The following is a 24,255-nucleotide window of genomic DNA, read 5'->3' as shown; positions in this document are numbered from 1 at the left end:
CTATCCGGAGTATTACAGCACATGATAAAGCATGGTATTATGCACAGTAGTCTGCTAATGCATTGCTCGTCAGACTGTAAAACAGAGTATTATCTTTCCATCAAAGAAAATTATTATGTAAACTGTCTGCTGTCAACCCACCTTGTTACATTTCATCCTATGACAGCTGAGCTTCACACCTTTTCCTTCTAATTTATGTTCGGAGAAAGGTTGTTTTTTTTTGAACAGCTCTCGGTGCAACATAAATCACAGCATCTGGTGACAGATGGAAGCAAAATAATGTAAATGTATCACTGTGAATCTGCAGTGTGCTCGATTTAAAAGTAATTTGCACTTAAAATATGCTTAATACAAGTTGTAGATAATTTCAGGCCTAATATATGTTATATATATTAGGGAAAGTTAAAAACTACATTGTGAATAGTGAGACTATTAATCGTGGCGGCTCAGAACACGCAGAGTTCTGCACAAGGATTGATAAACTATCACATGTTGCCCCATATAGTTTATGAATATGCCTTGGGGAAATTTGAAGAACTTTAGCACAGCCTTCTCATTCAGAAGAAAAACAATCAGAGGGACACCGGTTTTGCTGCTTCAACTTCATGATCATAGTGATACAGAGGCACTTGTGTTGGAAATCTGGCAGCAATCTTCCTTTTCTATTACAGGCTAACACTGAAAGCTCCCTGGGTGGAAATTAAATTATCTGCAGCTTTGTGTCAAATGATGTGTACAGCAGTCCTCAGAGGCAAATTATAGAGTGTCTCATAGGGAGCAATTAGAACTGAGGTTTTCCCATGTTAGAGGTGTCTTGTGAGAGGGTGAACCGCTGTCAGCGCAGTGGTGATCAAATAAAACCGGTAAGGTCACACTTTACTCGCTGTTTGTCTTGCACTTCTTCGGGGACAGATAAATCACGTTTCAACGACGAGGCACTAATTATAATCAGCGGCAGTGTTATTACACAGATAAATAGTGTGAAGCGTTAACACGTGAACGGCTATTAGTACGCCTCCTGAGGACTCACATATTACATTAGTGTGTACAGTAGGCCAGCGAACAGATGGACTATACACAGGAGAAGCTTGCACCGCATCTATCGCTCCCCGCCATGAATAAATAATGTTGTGTGCCATGATCTACAGCAGAGGCCATGTTCAACAATACACAACAACAGAAACAAACTAACCGGGTGGGGTGTGAGGGTGGAGGAGTATATAGGGAGTCATTTCATTGTAATTGTGATCAGATAATATGGATTTTCTGTCAGAAAAATGGAGGCAGAGGCACAACTTGAAGACCTTATGAGTACTGTCAACCGATACAGTAATTAGAGGAATGAGGACGGAGATATAAAGGAGGGTGCATTTGCGTAATTTAATTTACACACATTGTTATTGGAGTCAACGCATCTTTTATAAGATGTTATAAATTGTTATGGGACAACTTTTACAGCAAACTTAATTGTGCACGATGTAAAAGTCCTGTATCCTGCATAAATGTATTTTCAAATAAGTAAACATGAAGCTGAAACGAGGAGCCCATTCATTGATTGACAGAAAAAGAATGGGCAACAATTCTGTTTGTAGATTCATCGTTTAAAGGAATAGTTCAACAATTTGGTGACTACCTGGCTCTGGTACAGCTCACCAGAGTGCTGATGACGTGAATTAGCATCGCACTGGTTCCCTCGACAAAAAGCCATTATTGCAGAAGTAATCCTGTTTAGAAAAGAATGAACGACTAGTTGATAATGAAAAATAATAGTCATTTGCGTTCCTAAAACAGGCATTTATGCTTAAAATGTAACATTTGTGGTTAATGATGGTTTTGATTAGTGCACCTTTTCACTTACCACTGCTACCCCGCATAAAGGAGAATCTTATTACACATAATTCCTGTTTTAGGGCATTGGTTTCCCAAATATGAACAGGTTCTGATCATCTGGTTGAAAAACAAATTAACATTTATCCTTGGGTAATACAATAAGCCCACAACCACAAATGGATGTTTTGATATTCAGACCCTTGGCTCGTATTCTATCTTTGGTGGAGAAAAGGAGACAAGTAATCCTTAGCTTACTTTCATCCCCTTAATCCCTCCTTTTTAAATTTCTATTCTCTGAGCATCCACCTGCTAGGGGCCCCGAGCCCCCAGCACCAGTGTCCACCTGCCCCCCTGCAACCATCCCCTCTACAGCACACACACACAGACGCACCCACACACACACACACACACGCGCACACACACACACACACACACACAACCACATTCCACCTGATGCACAGCAGCACCTCCTGCTCTCCAGGCCTGCTGTCGGGCCTGCTGGCTCCTGCTCCTGCCACTTCTTCCTGCCTCGAATTTAAAAGCTGGACTTTTGCCAAGCCAAATAAACTTGCAGCATCCCTTTTGGTAAAAAAAAACCCCAAAAGGTTCACGCTACGATTACCATGCTTGTTTAGTTGTTGTAGCTGTTGTTAGCATATTTTTGATTGTGAGCTGGTTTCCACACAGCCTTTGCTGTTGTTTATATTCTTAATCCTTTTGCAGTTACATGTATCCCCTATTGTAAGGTGTACTACTGTAATCTGATTGATTGCTTGTTTCGGTTCAGTAAATGAGGATGTTTATATAGTGAGTCCACCTGAGGGGACATTTTCCAAGTAAAGAAGGCCTCTTGACACATAACATATTCAATAATAACCCATACTGAATCCCTGGCAGCTTTCTGTGTTGTGAAAAACGGCATGTCTCTATAGTGTGAATTGTTGAGAACGGAAAAAATAAGACATTATCTAATAGAAGTGACTCAGCTTAAAGGAAAAATTGGAAACGCATTTTCTCTCTACTTTCTCAACAAAAAAAGGAAGTATGAATGTTGAGTGGCGCTGGGAGTAAGTAGCAGTCAATGTGTGCCACCGACCGTGCAGACGACATTTCTGAGTTCCTGTTTTTTTGGGTGATGACTGGAGTTCTGCTCTCCGATACCCGAGGCAGTGTCCAGGACGGCTTTTTTTTTTTTGTCCGTGTGAAACTAGCAAGCTTCCTGCTGTGGCTGGCTGGCTGCCAAGTCCCCAAACACCCCTCTACCCAAACTCCAACTCCAAACCCCCTCCCTTCCTGAAAAGCGCTGAAACGTACAACGGAAATTTCCAGGGCCTGTCCTCCCGAGAGCGTGCCCCCACCCATCCAGTGACCCCCACCACCATCCAAACCCCTCCTCCCAACCTCCCTCCCTGTGGCCCCTGCTAACCTCCCCTGCCTTGAAACCAAAGGGGACAGAGAGCAGCTGGAAGGTGAAGTGCAGCTTGCCGGCGCTGAGCTGAAAAGTCCAGCCAGACACCTCTCGTGCGCCCTCCAGCTCCTTGTGTCTGAAATCTCCCTGAAAACACCACCTCCTTCACTTGAACCCAGAAGTGCTTAAGAGTGCCGCAGAGTACTCTTGTACGCCAGACATAAGCGGCGGAGAGACGGGGAGGCAAATGTGGAGAACTACTCTGTTTGACAAATCAATTGTCCTCCTGTGGTTAACAGTTGTTTTAAGTGTATGTACATCTCAAGCAGGGGCCTCTGACAGGGCCATTAAGATGCACAAATAGCTCTGACTTTAACACTATTAGGTACAGAAGAGGAAGAACAAGTCAGGGTAATCGATATTGCTCAAGCGAGAAAACCCCTGGCACATCTATTTCTTAGTTTTCAAGGCAAGAGTCATAAGGTGGATGTATTTAATCAGATAGTCTCTTTGAGATCTAGGTTTTTAAGAGAGACCTGATAGCAAGAAACTGTCAGACAGACATGCAACCAGCATAGAACACGTCTAAACCCAGACAAATCCATCACAGGACAAAATGAATTAAAACAATTATAAGAGCTCTAAAAAAAAACACCAGGTAGTACAACTTTCAAATCTAGCCTGAGGACATTTAGCAGTTTATTGCATTTAAAGGGTGCATTAAACCTGAAGTTAGTTCTGCAAAAAATGTTTACATATGGAATATCCATAGTTGGGAAATCATTGATTGGATCATGTACTGTAAGATTTAAAAGAGAGAAGAAAGGTGAAGTAGTTTGGAAGCTTTAGAACTGTATAGATGAATATCATTGGACTATTATTTCCATCAAACTCTGTGATGCAGAAATGATTACAGTGATGAGTATGAAATGCATAATTCGTGTTAAAGCTCAACACACTGCTAAGAACAGGGTTTAACTGGTCACCTCTGTATTTTCCAAACTGTACCTATTCCCCCCATGTTTTTGTGACTAATGGGGACAACTATTTCTTTAATTGGTCCAGTATTGAGGGCGTATGCTGCGGACGGCAGCTGCTAAACAGGCTCCAATGTAATCGCAACGTCCTCACCATCAATGTACGTCCACTGGATGTGCTTGTGTTTACAAGTGACAAGGTCAGATTGTTATTGTAAGTATCTGAGAACATTATGGAAAAAAACATTTCTCTTACATTTTGCTTTCTCTCTGATATTGTGTCATATAACTTGTTGACGAGTTGGACAGATGAGTGCCGGTGTTATCAAAGGTTTTTGTGTTGGAGTCGGTTGGACTACAGAAAGTATCTAAAAGATTTAGAGAATGTCTTAAATGACATAAAAGTTGACTAAACAATAGTTTTACAGTTTAAAAAAAGACTAAAAGACGTCATTTACACATACACATACACATATTTTTTTTATTGCTACGCGTAAGATGAGAGGGTTGAAATCACTCTTGTGTGTACATTAAATTTAAGTAGCTGGAGCCAACAGCCAGTTAGCTTAGCTTAGCTAGCATTCCTGCACATAACCTCTTGCAAAACCACAAATTGTAATTGTTTCACTTCCGTTTTCATACACAAACGAAGATAAACATGTTGATTAGTGAGCTTTACAAGTGCTGTAGGGTGTTACCTAGGTTCTCTTTTCATTTTGAATTGTAGGATTTTGTGGTCACTTCCTTTCTCCACTTCCTGCCTCCAATACACTCACAGGTTTTTTGTTAGTCCTGATCCCATCTCTGGTAACACGAGCCAGTGCTTTGCTTTATCACTCACCAATGCTGTGTATGGCAGCCTGGCAGCCTAACTCTTCTGGTTTTACGACCAATTATAGGCCGTTATAGGCAAAAAAACGACAAAAAAACCAGACAAGTCAAGACAGTGAAGAAAAAAACAGGGAGTCAATCTAAGTACTGTTCTTGATCCAATGAAAGTGGAAACAATAAAGATGGCCTCCTCCTTGCCTTTTTACTTTCCATTGGTACTGGAGGTTTGTTGTGTTCACCCTGCTTAATAAACAGCATCAAAGCACTTTGTCTTAAGAGTGAAGAAGTTAATCTATGGTGACACAGCTGCACCGCAGCAACCATATCACATGATGCCTTGTTTGGCTGTTTAGCATTATCCAGACCTCCCACATTACAGGCTCCTTCCCAAGTCCAAGCCACAGAGTCTTGGAGTATGGGAGCTCTGCAGCCTTTGCAGAGCAGGATGCACCACAGACAACAATTCCGCCTCGAGGACTCTCTCATACACACATTCCTGTGGGCCTGGTGGTGGTGGTGGTGGTGGTGGTGGTGTGGGGGCAAAGCTCAGCAAGCTTTGTCTACCCCCCCCCTCCCTCCACCTCCATCTCTCACAGGCTACCCCCACCTTTTTACCGAGCGCTCACTTACACAACAAGCTTTTTCTCACACCAGAAACAGAACGTGAAGGCCTCCCAAATCAATTCCATTAAGAGTCAGGAGAGACATTTATGTCAAAAAGGATATGTTGGTTAATGGGCGAGTGAACGCAAATGATGTGATGCCTTAATTTCACCAATGTGAGCCATGCAATATATATTAAAACCCTTTCGGTTCGCAGTCATTTATATTAACGATACCACTTTCAGATTACTGCAGGGTAATGGGGACAAAAAGTGAACATTTCCATGAATGATGAGCCCTCCATGGTCGTTGTAAATTGCATTACAGAGGCAGTAATGATCTGTGTTGTTGTTATGTAAACTGTGTTGAATCACTTATTCATTCAATACGGACCCTAATTGAATAATTAGATCCTTGGCTGTGTAAAGACATGCATGTCTGTCTGTCTGCCCCCCCCGCGCTACCAAGAGGCAACAGATGGAGCATGTTATGTAATCATATTGATGTAAATTAAAATCTCAGATTATCCTGAGAGACGTGTAACAGAGTGACATGCTTATACATATCACACTGAAGGGGATAAATACCTTCAGTCCTTCAGGATAACAGTACCTTGCCCAGCTGACACTGACAGAGGGCTTGCTGTGTTTTTCATATGGAGAAAGACAACAGAAAAGGCTGCTGGGGAGTGATGATAATATCGCCTCTCATCCATCCAGGTTTTCCCCTTACACATTTCCAGACTATAACAGCTACAGGGATGAAGTGGAGGGTAAACGCAAGAACAATTGTTTTATAGCTTTTTTTTTTTACATGTGGGATACATATCAATAAATGTATTGGCTGATATACATGAACATTCTAAGAGTGATATATACTGGATTTGTATTCATTGATGTTTTTTTGCCTTGTGTAGTTTGCCTTACAAAAGACACATTTTGCTATGTTGAAATTGGAGAACCCACTTACACACCGAGCCAATATACACAGTGGCATTTTAATATTAATAACATTATATGTATATTTTTAAATGTTTTGAATATTTAGCCATACTAGTAGCGTGGCTCTGTATGGCATTATCGGTCGCTGGGTCCACCACTTTGGTCCGGACTGAAATATTTTGTACAGTCTTTCATGGTTCCCAGAGGATGAGTCCTACTGACTGATGACCTGTCTGTTCCTCGAGCGCCACCGTGATGTGTTTTTAAGTGAAATGTCTCAACAGCTACTGGATGTATTGCCATGACATTTGGGACACACATTTACGTCCCCCTCAGGTGGCTTGTTATGATGTTGGTGATCTTTTGACTTTTTATTTAATGACATCACAAGGTCAAAATTTGTATTTGTCGTGTACTTTGGTTTGAATACCATAATATAATATGACATTATCATCAACCTCAGCTTTGCTTTGTGTTCAGTGCTTAGTAGCTCATGATAGCACACTAAAAGGCGAAACTAAAATGAACATGAACATGAACATGAACATGGACATTATACCCGGTAAACATCAGCATGTTAACATTGTCGGTTTTGTCACATTTCTTTGTCAAATCTTTTAAAACCCGTATCCTAATTATTATTCTAATTGCACACTATAGCCTTTTAAGCGAAGCCTCATTATATGCCACCATCTGTTTCATGTCTGTTCTCCGTGTACAAAAAATAAGTAAAAATGCAAAAGCTTGGATGTAACTTTCAGCTCTGACCATCATGACAGGAGCAAGTAACAGCCAGTCCACACAGAGGCAGCCACAGAGCTTCAGCGCCAGTGAACTTCCCTCTTTGGGGTCATCAGTCCAAGTAACTTAACTTAACCCCGCCTTGGCAGTCACTCCAGCCTGGCCCCCGAGGCTGTGAGTCCTTCCCTGACCCACAGAATCACAACATCCCTTTTTACTGCAGCGGAGGCCTGGAAGTCATCACTGATACGGGCAACACACAGGGAGCTCTGAGGTCATCAATAATGACTCCATTTACTTAACACCGACCCAAACACCTGCTCATTTATCATGGCTGACACATGTCAGCCTAAACCCATCGCTGAAAGAGGAGCCAGCCAGCCACCGCAGATCTTGATCAGGTCACCTCCGGCTCTGGGAGGGCTTTAGTGAGTAGATTGATACACAGAAAACACACTGAGTTAAGTGCTAATACTTTCACAGTCATGCTTGTAAATCCTGGACGCTGCTTAAGTGTGTGCGTGGATGTCATACCTGGATTTTACTCAGTAGAATGAAGCTGTTGTAAGCATATTCTTTTATAGCTCTTAGCATATTGTAATTCAAGCGATATGAGCGAAAAATTAGCTCTGTTTTCAGGCTTTAGAAAATCTAGCCCATGACGACAGATTTTGGGCAATCATAGGTCATTTCAGAGAGACGGCGTTCCTATTTTTCTACAATCGCAGATGTGCATCCCTTCAGATGAACTATTGCAACATTTTTGCGCGATCTCTCTAATAGCTTAGCATTGTGCTTGAGCTCACCGCTGCGGCGCAGCTGTGGCGGCTAGCAGACGGCTAACCTATTAGCTAAGTTGTCTCTCCATCTCTGAAACCATTCTCCGATACTGTATCTAGCTAGAGCCTCAAATCGCAGTATGCTATCTCATAGGACCTTACAGGCCCACACGTTTGCAAAAACACAGGGCGGTGGTATATATAACGGCATCGGGATCACGATCGGGATGATGTTTGAAATGTCCCGTACAGTGATTGTCTAGTGGTAGGGGGTTAGGACGGGGAGGGGAGATGAGAAAGCTGCATGAATAGAGCTGTATTTTAAATTCTAGCTTCTTTTGGGGGACCTTTTCCAGAAAACTGCCGTACCACTTGCCCCACGACGCCAAAAAATAAACTGCCTACCCCAGCTTTAAGTATTACTGCTACAGGTTGCATTTTACGGGCGATTATTTTAACACTTCTATGATTCTGTCACATAAAAAAACTTATAAAATCCGCCTTTGTCACAAGTGTGTTTTAATATTCTGTCTTGATAGCAGCTTCTGCACTAGTTTCTGTTTTTCACAACAACGTCTTGAGAGAGAGCGATACGGAACTGTCACACTCTGATAATCGACACTATATCTACGGATGGGTGACAAATAAAACCTGAATAAATAAGTGAGGAAACCAAATGAATGCACATGATTACAACAGGAGCAGAGGTTCTTTGAATGATTTGTTTCTCCCAGGAGAGTAGAGCGGAGAATATATTACAAGGACCATTGATGATTCTCTGGAGGCTCATGATGGCCAAACACTCTCTTTAAAAAAAAGTGTTTTCTTTCTTTTGTGAGCCAAGTGTATTTATAAGTGAAATGTCACATATTATGTCTTATTCACATATAAACTCACAGAAAGTATTTTACTACATAACTGTGAATTGTGTAATCTGTGGAACCAAACAGCCTAAACGCAGGTAGACGTCAGGTAGCTTTGTGTACTGTACACAAAGCTTTTGTACAATATTCTAAAAAAAGAGTGCTTGGTACAATGTGTCACTGTTACATCTTTAATTGTTGACATATTCGTAGCTGATGAGATGAGGTGTTTCTAAATTAACAGGGGAATACACAGTTAACATAACTGGGTGTCAATTAGTGAAGATGATTCAATTACAAAAAACATATTGTCTAACGTATCTCCCGCGTGATCTAGCCATGAAGATAGTCATTTGTGGTTTCACTCTACCTTAATATACTACAGGTGAATGGAATTTAATTCATTCACTTCAATTCAGCTACCAGTGTAAAGTCATCAGGATTCATCCTCGGGGGACCCTGAATGTCTGCACAAAATGTCATAGCAATCCATCCAAGCTGTGTTTTTTTTTTTATAGCAAACTAGCATGGCTTAAAATATGCAGCACAATCATTATTAGTATATGTTTTATTTGTCCTATTTTGTATTCTTGTAAATTGATGTTTGTCCTTGTGGAAATATCTGGTTCATGAGTGCAACAACATCTTTTTTTCTTTAGTTCATAGCTCTTCTCAAGCTCAATCTCCAAGGTCCCTTTGCAGAGCGAGCAGCAGCTGCCTGCAGCGCCCTTCAGCTCGATGCTCACACAGTTGAACACAGAGTTGAAGATGGAGCCTCCCTTCAGGGATTTCTTTCAAGAAACAGCAATAGTTCTTGTTTTCCAGTTGCGATGGCAGCCTGCCCCCGTTCTCTGGAGACACCATGTTGATGATGTTGGCTCAGTTGATTCCTCCGCCCGGGACTAGAATGTCTCAGATGGAAAAGATTTTGATTTCATTGAGCATTTATCATTTAGACCTGCAGTGTCCTGTGTCTACTGAATACAGGGAGGGAGTGGGACTGGTACTTTTCCCAGCATGCAACATTCAGAGGGGAGGGAAAAAACACCCTGGACAGGTCAACAGTACACCGCACGGTTACGCAACACACACACGCAGACAAAGAGGGACAGCTCACATCCACGGCCAGAGGGAATGCGTGTTTTGGGGTAATGTAATGGAAACTCACATGAACATGAGGAAAACCAGACTCTAACTCAGCAGGACATTCTGGATGTGTGGCAGAAGTATCAAGTTCCCATTATGTTTTGTTATTGTGACCTCAGTTTATTGTTTTTAATGAGAAATAAAGGAATGAACGGTAAACAGGCATTAAATCATAGATGGCGTCTGCAACTACTAGAGTGTTAAACGGCTCAAAAGCATAATTCATTTCATGTTTCTGTCGGGGGTTTCCCAGCAATATAGAAAACATACATATTATCATGAGAGCTTTAGAGTTCTCTCATCATCTTCTTTGCGATGCCACCAAACCTTTGTGATAAATCCCATGTTTCCTACAACACTGATACTAAACATGAATCACATCTTTTACCCAGTACGAGTAAATACGTCGGGAGATTTGACGTTCAAGCAGAGACTCCTTTCCTCATCTGAAGACTGTGTTCCACATCGTATCAGTCAAGACTGACTCGAGTTTGGACGTGCCCAGACAGTTTGGAGGTTTGCACAGGTATGTTAGTGGGCAGCTCTCTGTGCCCTGTGAAACACACCACGCTGAATACTAACCGTTCTTTTAGACACAACCTCACTACACGTATATGTTCAAATACAACATGTGAATGCATGAATCTGTATTTGATGTTTTTGATGAATGTGTCTGCTTCCAAACTGTTATGTAACATATCATTGTCCAACTGATCAGGTTGCACTGATATGCACATAATTTTCCATAAGCGCATCAGACCGTGGTCAAGATAATTGGTTAGCCTCTTTCATCTGCGGTGTTGTTAGCCAGAACACCAACAGTGCTGTTAGCACCTGTGACACAGAAGTCCTATTTAGCATAAATCCTGTTGCTTCCTGACACAAACAGGATGTTATTAGTGTTCTCCCTCTCTGGCCTCCCTCTGCACGTGTTTACAGATAAGGCAACAAAAAAAAACCTGACAGCATTTTGATTTTTTACAAAAGCCACTTTACATTCTGACATAAACTAACCTGATGGTGCTTACACACCAGGAATGCTCTCCTTATAGGACAATACAGAAAGCTCTCAAGAAAAGAGATATCTTTTCAATAATATGCCTTCTACATCACCCACAATGCTCCATCTCCATCCACACAGCATGGTCGGAATTCTGGGGGCGTAATGTGTGTAATGCTATATGCTAGTGGCAGCAGCTAATGTAGCCTCAAACAGAGGTCTGGTGAACCAGATTTGATTTTTTTCTGGTTGTCTTCAGCATCGCCGAGTAGTACTCCCAAGGATCAGACTTTTCATATGTGAAACTTGTCCTCATGCTGCTGCAGTAAGATTGATAACTCTCCAGGGAAATGATTCATGACCTTGTTCTACTGAGAAGAAAACACCTATACCGGCAATCTTCATCATTTATGTAGATGAAAAACTAAAGCATGGAATTTAGAGACTCGCCCACTACAAAATGATTGACGGCTAAAATGGTTCCAGAACAGCAACAGCATTGCACAAGTGTGAGTTTACGTCAGATTTCTGCCCCAAAGAACTTTTAAAATCAAACACTAGAAATGCAGGATGCAGCTGTTTGAAGCAGGTCTGAGCCAGCCACAGCTGGAGCACGCAGACACACTGAAAGACTGAGAAGCAAACCGAGAGTAGCTGGAGGGTCTCGTTGTTGTCCTGCCTTTGTTAGCCGCCCTCCTCCTGCTGTCTTTCGCTCCGTAGGAGAGCCGTGCAGGGCTTAGCGAGCGAGCGAGCCTCGGAGCATTAATGATGGAGGGCTCACAGCATCGAGCACAGAAAAGACAACTTAATACCATTCAGCTGCTAATTAACTAATTGAAAGACGAAAGTCTCTCAATCGCCGAGTACAAATAACTGATTATGCTGCTTTGTGTCTGCACAGAAAGTGCTCATCCGTTTTAAAATGAGGCGTAAAATTAAGTGTGGCCTACAGCGAGTGTGAAATCTTTTGGCTCGGGCTCCATATTTGTCAATGAGATCAATGCTCTCTCTTACTACCGGCAGCAACAAGAGCCCATAAAGACAGGATTTACTGTCAGCAGTGTGGAGGAGCTGGATGGGCTGTAGGTGGCGAGTCAAGCCCATAAGGTCAATCACATGAAGTTGTAAAATGAGATGTAGCCCACATTCATGAAGGGCCCTGAGTGGAGGAAGAGGGAAAATATGTAGAGCAGGGATGCTTCAGTGGAAAGAAATGGACTCCATTTTTTTTTTGTAAGACCTCCTCTCCAGCTGTCAGCCCCGCTCCCTGTCCCATGGGGGGTTGCCACGGTGACAGGAGGCCACATGTCTTGGGGGGGCGTCGTTTTGGTCAAAGGACCCCATTGTTCTTGTGTTAAGCCGTCTTCACTATGCCCGTCTGCCATGGGACAGGGCTTCACACCGCACACACACACGCCCCCAGTTACACATTTTAGAATCAGACGGTGGGACGCGGCACAGACCTAACATGGGCACATGATGCCTGCCCCCACACCCATACCCACACACACACACACACACACACACACACACACTCTTAAGTGATTCTTATTGGAACAAACGCCTCTTTGACGCTAATGAATGTGCATCTGCTAAATGATTTCCTCTCCTGATGATAGCATCAGTTCCTGAGACTTCTTTCATCTGGTCACAGTCGTGAACTTGACAGATGAAAGACAGGCATCTGCAACTCCCCGAGTCCACCAGCAGATGGCACCGCAGCCCCACGGCATCCACCCAGACCTATAGCGGTGACTGTAAGCCCGTCCATCAGTGTCCTAATGGGCAAGCAGAGGAGACTTTGGCACAATGAGAGCCAGAAACCTCTGGTGTCCTTCAGCCAAGTGGCTCTGACTTGTAAAAAAAAAAAAAAAAAAAAAAAAAAAAGGGAGTGAGTCAATTACCCCGTGATGGATAGATTACAGCCATGCATCATTCCGGGAGCCAATTTTCCAATGTGAACTGAATTTGAAACTCAATTTGTAAGCGCTCCCTCCGCTCCTCTGACAGATGGATGGAGCCAGTAAAGAGGAGCCCACTTGAATCTGTGACCGCTGGAAGCTGAGGTTAGAGGTCAATTTACTTCCAGACATTTGGCCGTGCTCAAAATGTAGATCAGGATGGCAATTTGTGTAGCGACGCGTTCAGTTATGGCGGAAGGTCCCGGTTTATGTGAGAGGAAAGCTGCTGTACTTTAACTCAACTGAGATATTGGCCGTTTTATTATCTGGATGAATTCCTTTCAAATGAGATTAAGTCATCTGATTAAATGAACACAATTTGATCTGATGAGAAGTCTTTACTTGCAACCAAGGCATTTAATCAACATAAGAGTAAAGCAAGGTACATTCCAGGAAAGTCACTGAGAACACAAACTTATTTCTGATTTGATGCAACGTTTAAACCAGTTTAAAAACGTATTCACATATTAAAAGCGCCCATTAAAAGAACAGATAATGCAATGGGACAGGGTCCTCTTCTGACATTTACCTGTATGTCAACAGTTCAGATCACTGGGGGGGGAAATATATATATAAAAAAAGAGAAAACACAAATAAACAGAATTGTTTGAGCCTATTCATTAGATTTCTGTGTGTTCCCCGCCATTACTATCCCGTTATTATTATTATCATCATCCCTTCCTCCTGCCCAGCCATGCATGGCTGATGGTGAATGCAGAACAGCCATCTTCATCTATCCATGAAGAGCACATATTGACTTGGAGATGCTCGAGCCAATGACTTTGGGGAGTCTGAACATGCACGGCGATTACCAGCTGAGTGCTTGGCTATCGATTGGCAGGTGGTCAGCAGAGATGATTGGGCTCACAGCGTATCGACTGGCTTGGTAAGCGGAGGGGAAACCGGCTACAAATTACTGGTCAGCTCTAATAATTCACAGAGAACAAAGGCATCAACGTTTTTAGCGAATATAAAACAACCAGTCTGCTCTTTGGAAACTCATTCCATCTAATCTAAAACAAACAGGATAGGAATGTACGATGACTGTATTCATCTTAGTTCATGTAGTCCATTTAAAGTCTCACGAGGCGTTGTCTTGTGTCTCCTCGGGGGGCGAAGGTTGGACGGGTGGAGCAGCACTGAGCCGCCGGGCCCGGGTCTTCCTGCGGGACTCCTTACTGGACTCGGGGGAGGTCCAAGCCAGCCAGGCGAGACCGGCACGGTTGCTGCTGTGCTCCGCAGTGCTCTGGTTCCTCAGGCTGCGGCGTACTGAGCGCTGCCTTCTAGCGGGAACGGGTTTGAACACGTCTTCAAAATTAAAGTCAGCCTGCCAGGGGGCGAGGTGTAAATCGGCTACTTCCACCTCTTCCTGGCTATCGGAGCTTGACCTGATGTTTTCCTGCTCAATAGCTGCGTGGTCTCCCTCTTCCTTCTCCTCCTCTTCCTTGTTCTGCTGCAGCACTGAGACATTGTCACGTTTTCTCTGTGCTGACCGACTCAAAGTCTTGTTGGATTCTCCACCTGTAGGTGGGCAATCTGAGGTGGGTGCCTCCGGACTTCCACGGCATTCTAATTTTCCATCAGAGTCTGTGCAGAGTGTATCTGCAGGAATCTGGGCATTATGTTCAGTGTCGACTTCTCCCTGCTCAGGTACAGTGCGGTTCAGCGGGGTTTCGCTTGATGCCTCAAGGTTTGTAGTGGTTTGGTCCTCGGTCGTTCCTCCAGCCTGATCCGGAGTCTCCTCACTGAGCAGGGCATCATTAGCTGCACTGACCTTCCTCCTCTTCTTCAGTCCTCTCGGCCCCGGCAGCCTCCTGCCCTTCGCTGTGCTGTTTCTTTTACTGGAGTTTGGAGATGTGACGGGATTTTCCAAAGCGTTCGTCACAGTGAGGTCACCTGTTGCTTGAGTGTTGTTAGCCATCTCAGGGTTCGAGTGGGTCTCGTGATTTGGGGCTGTAGGGTGAAATGAAGAAAATAAAAAACTCAATCAGGGAAATTCATTTCTAACGATCACTTCTGCCATTTTCAAGAATAAATAAGACATTTTGTGACACACAACCAAAGATTTTGAAGGGTTGTACGTTATCGAAAAATGTATATGGGAAGTTGTTTCTGAGAGCATAAAAGCAAAACCCATAATTGCCTATCAATAACGTAAAGATAAAGCTATTATGTGCATTCTTTTTGTACCTGTGCAGCTCGTACAGGACGTCTGCTTTGCTGCCGACTGACCGATGGGGGCCAGCCTCTCCGTGATGGGACTCAGGCCGGGGTTCTTGGAGGCGTAGGCCCGGCAGCCGTACAGGGAGCGGTCCACGCCCCGGTTCCATTGCCGCGCTGCCGAGCTCCTCTGTGGAAAGACAATCCTGCATCGTTAAAGAGGTTTGTATTGACATGTCAGCGTAAACTGAAATGTGATAGCACCTCATTATGTCATCCTCAGTAAGTACATCAATTTAGATGTTTTTTGTGGAAGTGTGCTGATTGAGTCGGCGCCATGCCAGACGCTGTGGATATTTGAACTAATAATAATAATAATAATTATTATCATAAATAAAACATATAATCATACAGTTTAGTTAGAGCATTGCCTTCCTACAGGAGCTGGGACAGATTCACCGCTATTCCCTAAGACAGCATCATTTTGTCCAAATGTATTATGTATCAAGATACACCTTTTGAGATGTAGCATTTCATTTTCAGAGGGTAATAATATCTAATATAAACGACACCTTGTGCTCTACCGTGGATCTCTGTGTATTTACACACTGCTTTAATTAAATCTCTACCCACGTCATTCTGCAGAGTCAAATTGCAGAACTGAAAGTTATTTGGCGAACCTGACGAATAGAATCCAATTAAAACCCACACACAGTCCTGACTTGGAGCCTGTATAAAAATAAAAATACAACTACAAAGCTGTCAGAAGAGACTACAAGCTCTGTAAATGTTGCAATGTGAGCTACACTAAGGGCAGCTTCAGCTATCCACACTGCCTTCAAACAAGGTGTCTGAGGCATAAGGGAAGTCTTTGGTATTATTATTTGTTAACGTCTTAAAATGTAAGAGTTCATAATAGAATTGTCATTATTTACAATCCTGTGGTGTGTGCCATGAGGTCATTTGGAGGAGTAACCCTGGGGCATACACAGTTGTTTTCCTCCCAACTCAGACAAAGTAAGCCGTCGTTAGATCGCTATCAGCTCAGAGTCTCTTTCTGCCTCCCAGAATCCCTCAGTGGAGCCGTGTAAAGAGAAATCAAACGAGCAGACTCCGCCAACTCACCTTCATCTTCCCAGAGGCCGTCTTGGCAGCGGAGCGCGTCGACCTCTTCACAGGTTGGCTCTCCTCCGGCTGCTGGGGGAGCACAGAGCTGGCATGAGGATACATTATATGATCGTCTCTCTGCCACACTTGCTTGCAAAAATAAAGTTGATATCCTCGCATGTGATTTAGTTCAGATCCAGTGGAATTAAACAGTAGATTAAATGGGAGCATGTTATGACCCCGAAATTATTAAAAAAAGACGTCTCGTCTGGTAAATGGAGTTTTGCACAAGTGAAATCAAGCTGAAAACAGCTGGCGGTAATAGCAGACCTTTCTCTTTCGACTGCTGGAGCGAGCTGGAGCCTCGCTGCTCGGTGCATGCTCGGGACCTGGCTGCTGCTGAGATTTAGAAGTTTTAGTGTATGAAATGAATTATTCACAGTACGGGAATCTATAGAGGATGGTAATAATCTGGTGATGAACAGACTGTTACTGAATAAATGGGAAACAAACTTGTAAAACTATATCTTGTGAACCCAAAATGACCTATCCAAGAAAGTACATAACAAAAAAAAAAAAAAAAGCTATAACGATGGGCAGACCTTTTTCCTTCGGTCTCTACATGGGGCTGGAGCTTCCACATCATGTTGCTTCTCCTTCTCTGGCGAGGCTGTAGGCTCATCCAGGGCAGTGGTCTCAGACTCTGAGGACAATTGACAGTATTATAGCTGAAATGACTTCTATTGAGAGTTTGTCAGCCGTAGGTAATAGCTGGGTTAGCATGGTTAATGATAACAGAGACTAAACATTGGTTAAACAGGACTTTGATAAAGCTGAATCCAAATGACAAAGGTCCTGTTCTGTCTTTGATACTGTGGATTAACATGTCCCATATTTGCCTTTTTACACACTCAAACACCGGCAATTGGCCTGCTTTCTTCAGCTAACTTAAACTTAAATTGCATTTGTGTTGTAGAGACGGGAGAAGGTGCAGAACAGGAGAGACGAAGACATAAAGTTAAGTGGCAATGAAAGGAAAAACGGTAGTTCACCTGTCAGAATCTGAGAGAGGGACTCCTCGTAGAAAGCAGCGTTTAAATTCAACGGCTGGGCTTCCCACAGACATTCTTAAAATTCAACAAATGGAAAGAGCCGTTATCATTACAGAGTCTGACTGCATTCTACCAGAGACAATAGGCTGGAACTGTCGGGGTAAATAAACTAGAATTATCAACCTGTATTCCTCGTCCCCGGAGAGTCAATCTCCTCCATTGAAGGGAAAACAATCTAGGACAACAAAATACAAACAATGTTGACTGTAACAAACGCATAGTGAGGCATATCCTGGTTCCTGTAAGTAATATACTATTATTAAACAACATCACTCATTCACAATTTGATCCAGTTATCATCTAAGAGCATACTAAGACAAAACTATAACTGTAGTGTCACACTTATACACGTGTCAGTACTAATAAACAAATAAATCTAGGTGCTTGTGAAAGTCTTTGATGTTTGTAGCGGAGAGCGACTTGGATCGGCCCTTTCCACAGCAGCCACTGTGACATGTCATTGAAGGGTCAACAGGTGTAATCAATAACAGTAATTATGGGCCTGGTATTGTGCATGCTGCTCACTGGAAGGCTGTGACACACTAAATAGAAAAGGACCATAAATAATGTTAATTAGACCCGTTATAACCGTGCTATGACACCCGGGTTATTTTCTATTTTATGACATGTAGAGAGCAGTATAGACACCAGGGTATCAGAGAAACATTACCGATCCTTCTTCATCCTCTCCCTCAGAAGGCATTCTGCGATTGCGAGGCATTGCGAGTATCGGCGAGGCACCAAACACAGTGGGGCTGCTGAGATCTGGCTGTGCCGGTGCAGTTTGGGATTCACTTCTCTGCGGCGTCTTCAGCAACGAGCGCGGCTGTAAGCTCCCACCTGGTGTGGGCGCCCGGGCCGGCGTACCCCCCTTCTGTAGCGGTGTGCTGGGAGGCAGGTTCTTATCAAAGAGCTCAGGAGAGAGCGGCCCTCCAAAGCAGACCCTCTTTTTCTTCTTGTTGTTCTTCACCGTGGAGGTCCCGGTGGAGTCGTCCTCTCCAGCAAAGACAGTCAACCCTTCAACGCACAAATCATTTGCATTTTTGTGGCCCTCATTACACAATGTACGAAGAGGCAGAAAGTAAAGTTTCTTTGCTTTAAACTCTTGCTGTTTTACATCAAAAGAAACGGATCACCAAATTATTTACGGTTCTGGGTGCTTGAAGTTTAAGAGAGATTGATTAAGGTTTTCAGACACTGATATGCCAGTTAGACAAGCAAATAGTAGAAGAAACCAGTAACTAATATATGAGAAGATATGACATACCGGAATTTTTAAACTCAAATTTAGATATTAATATACTGTATTTATAATTCAACTGTATCTGAGATATAAAGGACTACCTAATTGTTGCAGCTTTCTTACACAACTGAAAAGAAGTGTTTTCACTGGGTCAAAGTAATGTCTGTGGTATCAATATTGGAACAATTGAATTTGCTCATCAAGTACAGGTCTTGTGAGTTGTGGGTGCTGATCCCCACATTACACATTGATCCCATGTTTGGTCTATTTGATGAGAACTATTAACACTCCCCTTGTAGCTAAAACACACACATGCTGTTCTCCAATACACACACGACTCAAATGCCGTTAATTAACACAATTTCTTTTCTGAAAATAAAAAGGTTAATACTCTCCTGGTATTCAGCCTGGATACGCTGCATCCAGCGAGCCTCAAAGGCAGGCTTGATCCGAGATAAAAGGTCAGCTACTCCTGCGCGGCCGCTGAGAGTACCGTGTGTTTACCTGTGGGCTTCATCTCCAACAGAGAGGGGAGAGAGGGGATGTGGAAGGGGGGGGCGGGGCGGGGCGGTGAAGCCGCTGCAGAATCATCGGGCGGTGGTCGGCCGAGGCTTTGGAGTTCAAAGACATCGTCCTGTTGAGAGGGATTATACGAGACTGTAGTTCAAGGAGCTTCACAGAGCAGGTTGTTCAGTACGAGTGAACGTTATTGTGTATAGAATCGGTTTCATCTAATAACCTCACAGTAGGTAAAACTGATCCCCCGTCAAAATCGCATTGACAATGTCCAAATGTTGTTGTGTAAACCAATTGGTTTGTCAGCACTGATCAAAGTGGTTCACCCGTTAAAAACCTTCAATGTGGGGAAGGACCAGGAAATGCATATTTAGCATTAGCTCTACACAACAAATACAGGTCCAATATAGCTGCATACGAGCGAATAAGAAAGGTTTTATCTTAGATGAAAGTGCGATCGTGAATGTTGGAGTGGGAAAACACAGCGAGAACTTTAAGTGCCATTGTATGACATTTCTAAAAATGGTGCCTTCTGTCTTGTCGCCTGCGTGAACAGACACGTTGAGGGCGAGACACTTTGTTGAGGGAGGAGATTGTCACAGTCCCATTATTGTAGCTCTGCCTTGTGATTGCCTGCTATGGGGCTGCATTTGAGATGCATATGGTTACTGCTTGGCACCATGTTTGAGACGGAAGTGTGCTATACTGAGCATTAAGAAACATACCTGCAAACTCATAACAGGTGAAAAAGGTGACAAGCCCGAAACCCTGTGGGGGTGGGCGGGAGAATTGTATTTTAAATATGAGCTTGAAAATGTAGCATTCTGGTGTACTCTGAGAAGAAAATTAAGTGATAAGACAATATTTACTTTAAGTAAAAAACGAATTTATTATTCAGTTATTAGTATTTCAGCTGTAGCTGAACAGCTGGCTAGGTAGCTTTTTTTCTCTCCCATCAATATTGTTATTAAACTTTATTTAGACAAAATCCATTAAGACCGAGGTATGTATGTATATATAAAAAAAGTGATTCGTTTTCATTGAACCCTGTTACTGTATGGCTTAATATTAATGGACTTCCACTGTTACTGTAAAGCTGTTAGAGTTGTGGCCTATCTTATATTTGCAATTAATATGCATTCAATTCTGTTGAATTATTTAAATGAAAATGATTTTCTACTCTGGCTAAGGTAGCTTATCAAGAGTAAAACAATAGCTGTAATCTATACACACCTCTGCATTAGCAAGCTGCTGAAATGAAGATACAGGCACCTTAACACTCTCTCTCATTACTTCAGGGCCCTTGGGAGCAACTGCACCGGTGTTCCGGTTTAACATTTAACGGAACACGGGGGGCTGCATGTTTCATCACGTTACGTTTTTTCCCCTCCTAAATCGCGATAATGACGAACGTTAACAGTCGACAAAGTTCCGCATGCAGTGGACGTTAACTTAACCCAGCAAGTCTGAACTGTAACGGAACATAACGTAACTTAAACTTTAACGGAGGGAAATGAAGACGTGTAGACATCTTAACGCTGATTGGCCAAGACTAGACACGTCACATCAAATATGTTTTATTGCGAAGATCACTACATCACCTTTTCTCCTCGTCTCACTCCAATCTGAGAAACGCTGGCTGGTCCACCCCAGTTTGGTCTACTGGTGTAGTTGCCAGGGCAACACGTGCTAACTGATTTTAGCCTGTATTAGCTTAGTTTAATAAAAACAAGTAGCCATACTGTTACAATTCGGCATTTTCTTTTTACTAAACCGATTACAATTACCAACAGTCATACCTTCAAGGACCTTAATGCTTTCTCACATTTTGTCAAATAACGAAAAATAAAGGCTAAACTGCCGCGGCACAACTTCCCGCAGCAGCTGCCACATTTTGAGCTTACCCTTTCTCGCAGACGCCAGCGCAAGGATACTACGCTGCGTTCACAGTGGTGTGTGGAAGTGCGAAACGTCAGATATTAAAGTGTGGTAGTTGAACGGCCCAATATGGCATAGTGTATTGCTCTTTTACTACGATTCGCGCCAAGTAGAGACCAAAACAGCTTTCTAAACAGAACTTTGTCACTAGCGTATTTTATTTTTTTACTTCCAATCACGTGAATATGGTGTATAGAAAGTGTTGAATCATAATTCTCGCGGTGCCCACGTTACCTGAAGGCAACGTGGTTGAGGAGGGTCCTCAGCTTTCTTTGTTATGCTGTCACTCATGATTACACGCCCCTCTCAGTTGATGCCACGCCCCCCACGTTAGATTAGGGTCAAAAGTCTGAATTGAAAAAAAACCGACCTGAAAGTGAAAAAAAGATTTGAAACCGAAAAAAAAGAGATTTGAATCTGAAAATATAAAATCCGAAACTGAAAAACATAAGAACTCAAATATCAAAATATATATGAAAGTGAAAAATGAAAAAAAATAAAATGAAAAAAAAATCCAGAACTGAATCAAAATTATATTCAACCCAAAAAAACTTTTCATTCACATATTTTTATTTTAAATACATTGCTGTATTTTTTCAATGTTCAAGACCACAACTTGAACTTTCAGGTTCAAATGTTTTTTTTCCAAATGAGCAAAACTTTTGACCTGATATAGCTCCATAGTTTTCGTGTAGTTTAGAATGAGAGTGGTATCATAAAACTTGATGTTGCACTTTACAGGAAGCAAGTGGAAGCTCTGAGTAAAAAAAAAAAAGAAAAAAAAAAAGATGCAATTATAAATAAATAAACCTCCATGCACAGCACTTAAATCAAACTTGCTTCGCTTGAAAGTTTTCCTCTTTTTTTGGATGCTTGTATTTAAAAAGCCCCGTGTAGCACGGAGTTCTAACATTCATCGAGGAGTTAAAAATAATCAGAGGATTCAATGGAAGGCAAGTACAGAGAGGGAAACCCTTTTAGCTAAATTATTAAAAGCAGTCAAGTAAGTACATGTTCAGAATGAGTGTACCTCCTGCTTCTTCAAGCTCAGGTGGAGGATAGGAGCGCTGGCCTCTTTAATCTCCACCTCACTGCCTTCAACGGGGCCCATGCGCCTCCTCTTGCTGGGTATGGGCGTCATCATTGGTGGGTGGTTCTCCTTCCCTCCATAAGGGCGGTTCCTATCTGACAGAGGGGGAAAAAAAGCACCCATCGAAAAGACAAGTTATATAAACATACAAAAACAAATGGGACTTTGGGACACCTCAGCTAAATGAAGATAAAAGATCCCATATCAAATAGACATATCGTAAAAGCACTGCTTGGAAAAACAACTTTGAAAAAAATAAATAAAAACTTGATCAAAGGGATGGAGATAAACTCTCACTACAGCAACATACAGCTCAGAAACTGGCCCATTTAAGAAGCTGACCAAGCTCAAAAGAAAATATGTTGTCAGAGTAAAACTTATACTGTGCTATACATTAATCCACCGCTTTTCAACAGTGCCTCCAGACATCATAAAGGAGTCTTCCTGGCATGGACCCTTGTTGAGAAATGAAACTATTAATCCTGTGGCAATGAGGCAGCCTCACCAGACAGATAATCTCTTGTCTTGATGCATCCTCCAGTGTTGCTGTCCTGCCTTGGCATTGGATCACAGACCTCACTCTCTTCCACATCCATCAGGCTCTGGAAGGAGGCCATCTTCTGCCTCAGCGTGGAGGCGACCCGGGGAAGGAAGGGGCTACTTCTGACAAGCTGAGAGTTGAGATAGCAGAAACAAACAGATCTGCTCAGTGATGCAGTTTGACAGGTCAGAGGCTTTGGAGATTACAGAATTACCGAGAGGCAGGACATCTATCACAAACTACTTCCACACACACACACACACAATCTGGGAATATTACTTTTAGAAGTTAACTGAGCTGTGCATCATCTAACAGCAAGAATATTCAGTCATTACTATTCACAGAAGAGTAAAAGAATACTTTCCTTCAAGTTATATTTGACCCAAAACGTATCCCTTTATTATCAGACTCATCACCTGCAGACTTGAGAATTGTTAGTTTTCCCTGGTGGGAAAAAACACCAAAAGTCCAGAGAAACTTCTTAAACCACTTCTGCAGCATAATGTCCATAATATGCTCCCTGTGTTCCAAACATGCACAGTTTTGCCAACATATGGCTGAATGCATAGCTTTCATTTGAATCCTTTGCGCCTGTGAGCTGACTCGTGCCATTGGCTTGACAATGCCCACCTCTTCTCCTTCATTGGTCAGCAACATCCCATCTAAAGCAATTAGTGAGCTCGGACAGAATATCATAGAAGCTGTTTACAAGCTTAATCCTAAATTATTTTGTCATATACAAATTATGTGCATAATTAAAAAGAATTGTGTGTTTCTCAAATGATCATAACTGAGAATATATGCTGATGTAAACAAAGCTTTAACAGCATCAGAAAACATTAATAAGTAAAGACTCAGAGGTTGTCTATTGTTAGTCCAACTAAAAGGAGACTGAAGCATATTTTGGTTTGGGGCATACTGAAAACACGGATGGACAGCAGAGAATAGAGCAGAATTGATCTGAAAAGTGTAAACGGATGTTATTGTGGAGTCAACATATTCGAGTCATCCTGTGTATTCCCTCACACTAGTATTTCCATTACAAAGCAGCCTTGGAGAGCCCAGCTTTCATGAAATGAATACTGTTTTCATTGAGTAATACTAAATATTAATTTATATTAAGTGTAATAGCTACTTTCCCAATGATCATATGAGATACAAATGAAATCTAACCAAAGATGTCTCCATCAAGACACAGGCTCTCCTAAATTGGCCAGAACACGGAAAGTGATCAAATATGCAATAAGATTGACTCAGATAAGTCTTTTCTTTATGATATTTCAGCATATTACATTTTATATAAGACCACATCAATAAAATACATCAAAGGCTGTGAAAAATTCTATGTGTACATTGAAGTTATCCTCTTAAAATAATGATATACTGTGTGTGTGTGTGTATATATATAGATATATATAGATATAGATAGATAGATAGATAGATAGATAGATAGATAGATAGATAGATA

At 42.3% G+C, this 24,255-nt stretch overlaps 1 protein-coding gene across 5 annotated transcripts in view; it reads right to left on the bottom strand.

Annotated features, from left to right (window-relative positions):
• Positions 1 to 13,427: 13,427 nt before the first annotated feature.
• Positions 13,428 to 24,255, bottom strand: part of cdca2 (cell division cycle associated 2) — a 13,086-nt gene continuing 2,258 nt past the window's right edge. For 2 of the 5 annotated variants that reach the window (XM_031849442.1, XM_031849447.1), the window contains 11 exons: positions 22,752 to 22,917; positions 22,187 to 22,341; positions 19,207 to 19,336; positions 18,130 to 18,476; positions 17,583 to 17,634; positions 17,400 to 17,474; positions 16,950 to 17,050; positions 16,678 to 16,746; positions 16,366 to 16,437; positions 15,271 to 15,430; positions 13,428 to 15,033 (listed from right to left, as the gene is read on the bottom strand). In XM_031849442.1, the coding sequence (XP_031705302.1) occupies positions 14,162 to 15,033; positions 15,271 to 15,430; positions 16,366 to 16,437; positions 16,678 to 16,746; positions 16,950 to 17,050; positions 17,400 to 17,474; positions 17,583 to 17,634; positions 18,130 to 18,476; positions 19,207 to 19,336; positions 22,187 to 22,341; positions 22,752 to 22,917 (2,199 nt within the window). In that variant the 3' untranslated portion in view covers positions 13,428 to 14,161. The remainder of the gene's footprint in view (positions 15,034 to 15,270; positions 15,431 to 16,365; positions 16,438 to 16,677; positions 16,747 to 16,949; positions 17,051 to 17,399; positions 17,475 to 17,582; positions 17,635 to 18,129; positions 18,477 to 19,206; positions 19,337 to 22,186; positions 22,342 to 22,751; positions 22,918 to 24,255) is intronic. The other 3 variants (XM_031849445.1, XM_031849444.1, XM_031849446.1) reach the window with 3 other exon arrangements.

Source organism: Anarrhichthys ocellatus, unplaced genomic scaffold (genome assembly GCF_004355925.1).
Source record: "Anarrhichthys ocellatus isolate YVR2014 unplaced genomic scaffold, GSC_Weel_1.0 scaffold9, whole genome shotgun sequence".
NCBI classification, from domain to species: Eukaryota; Metazoa; Chordata; class Actinopteri; order Perciformes; family Anarhichadidae; genus Anarrhichthys; species Anarrhichthys ocellatus.
The sequence above is the reverse complement of the archived record's forward strand: the minus strand, read 5'-3'. Positions and strand labels throughout refer to the sequence as shown.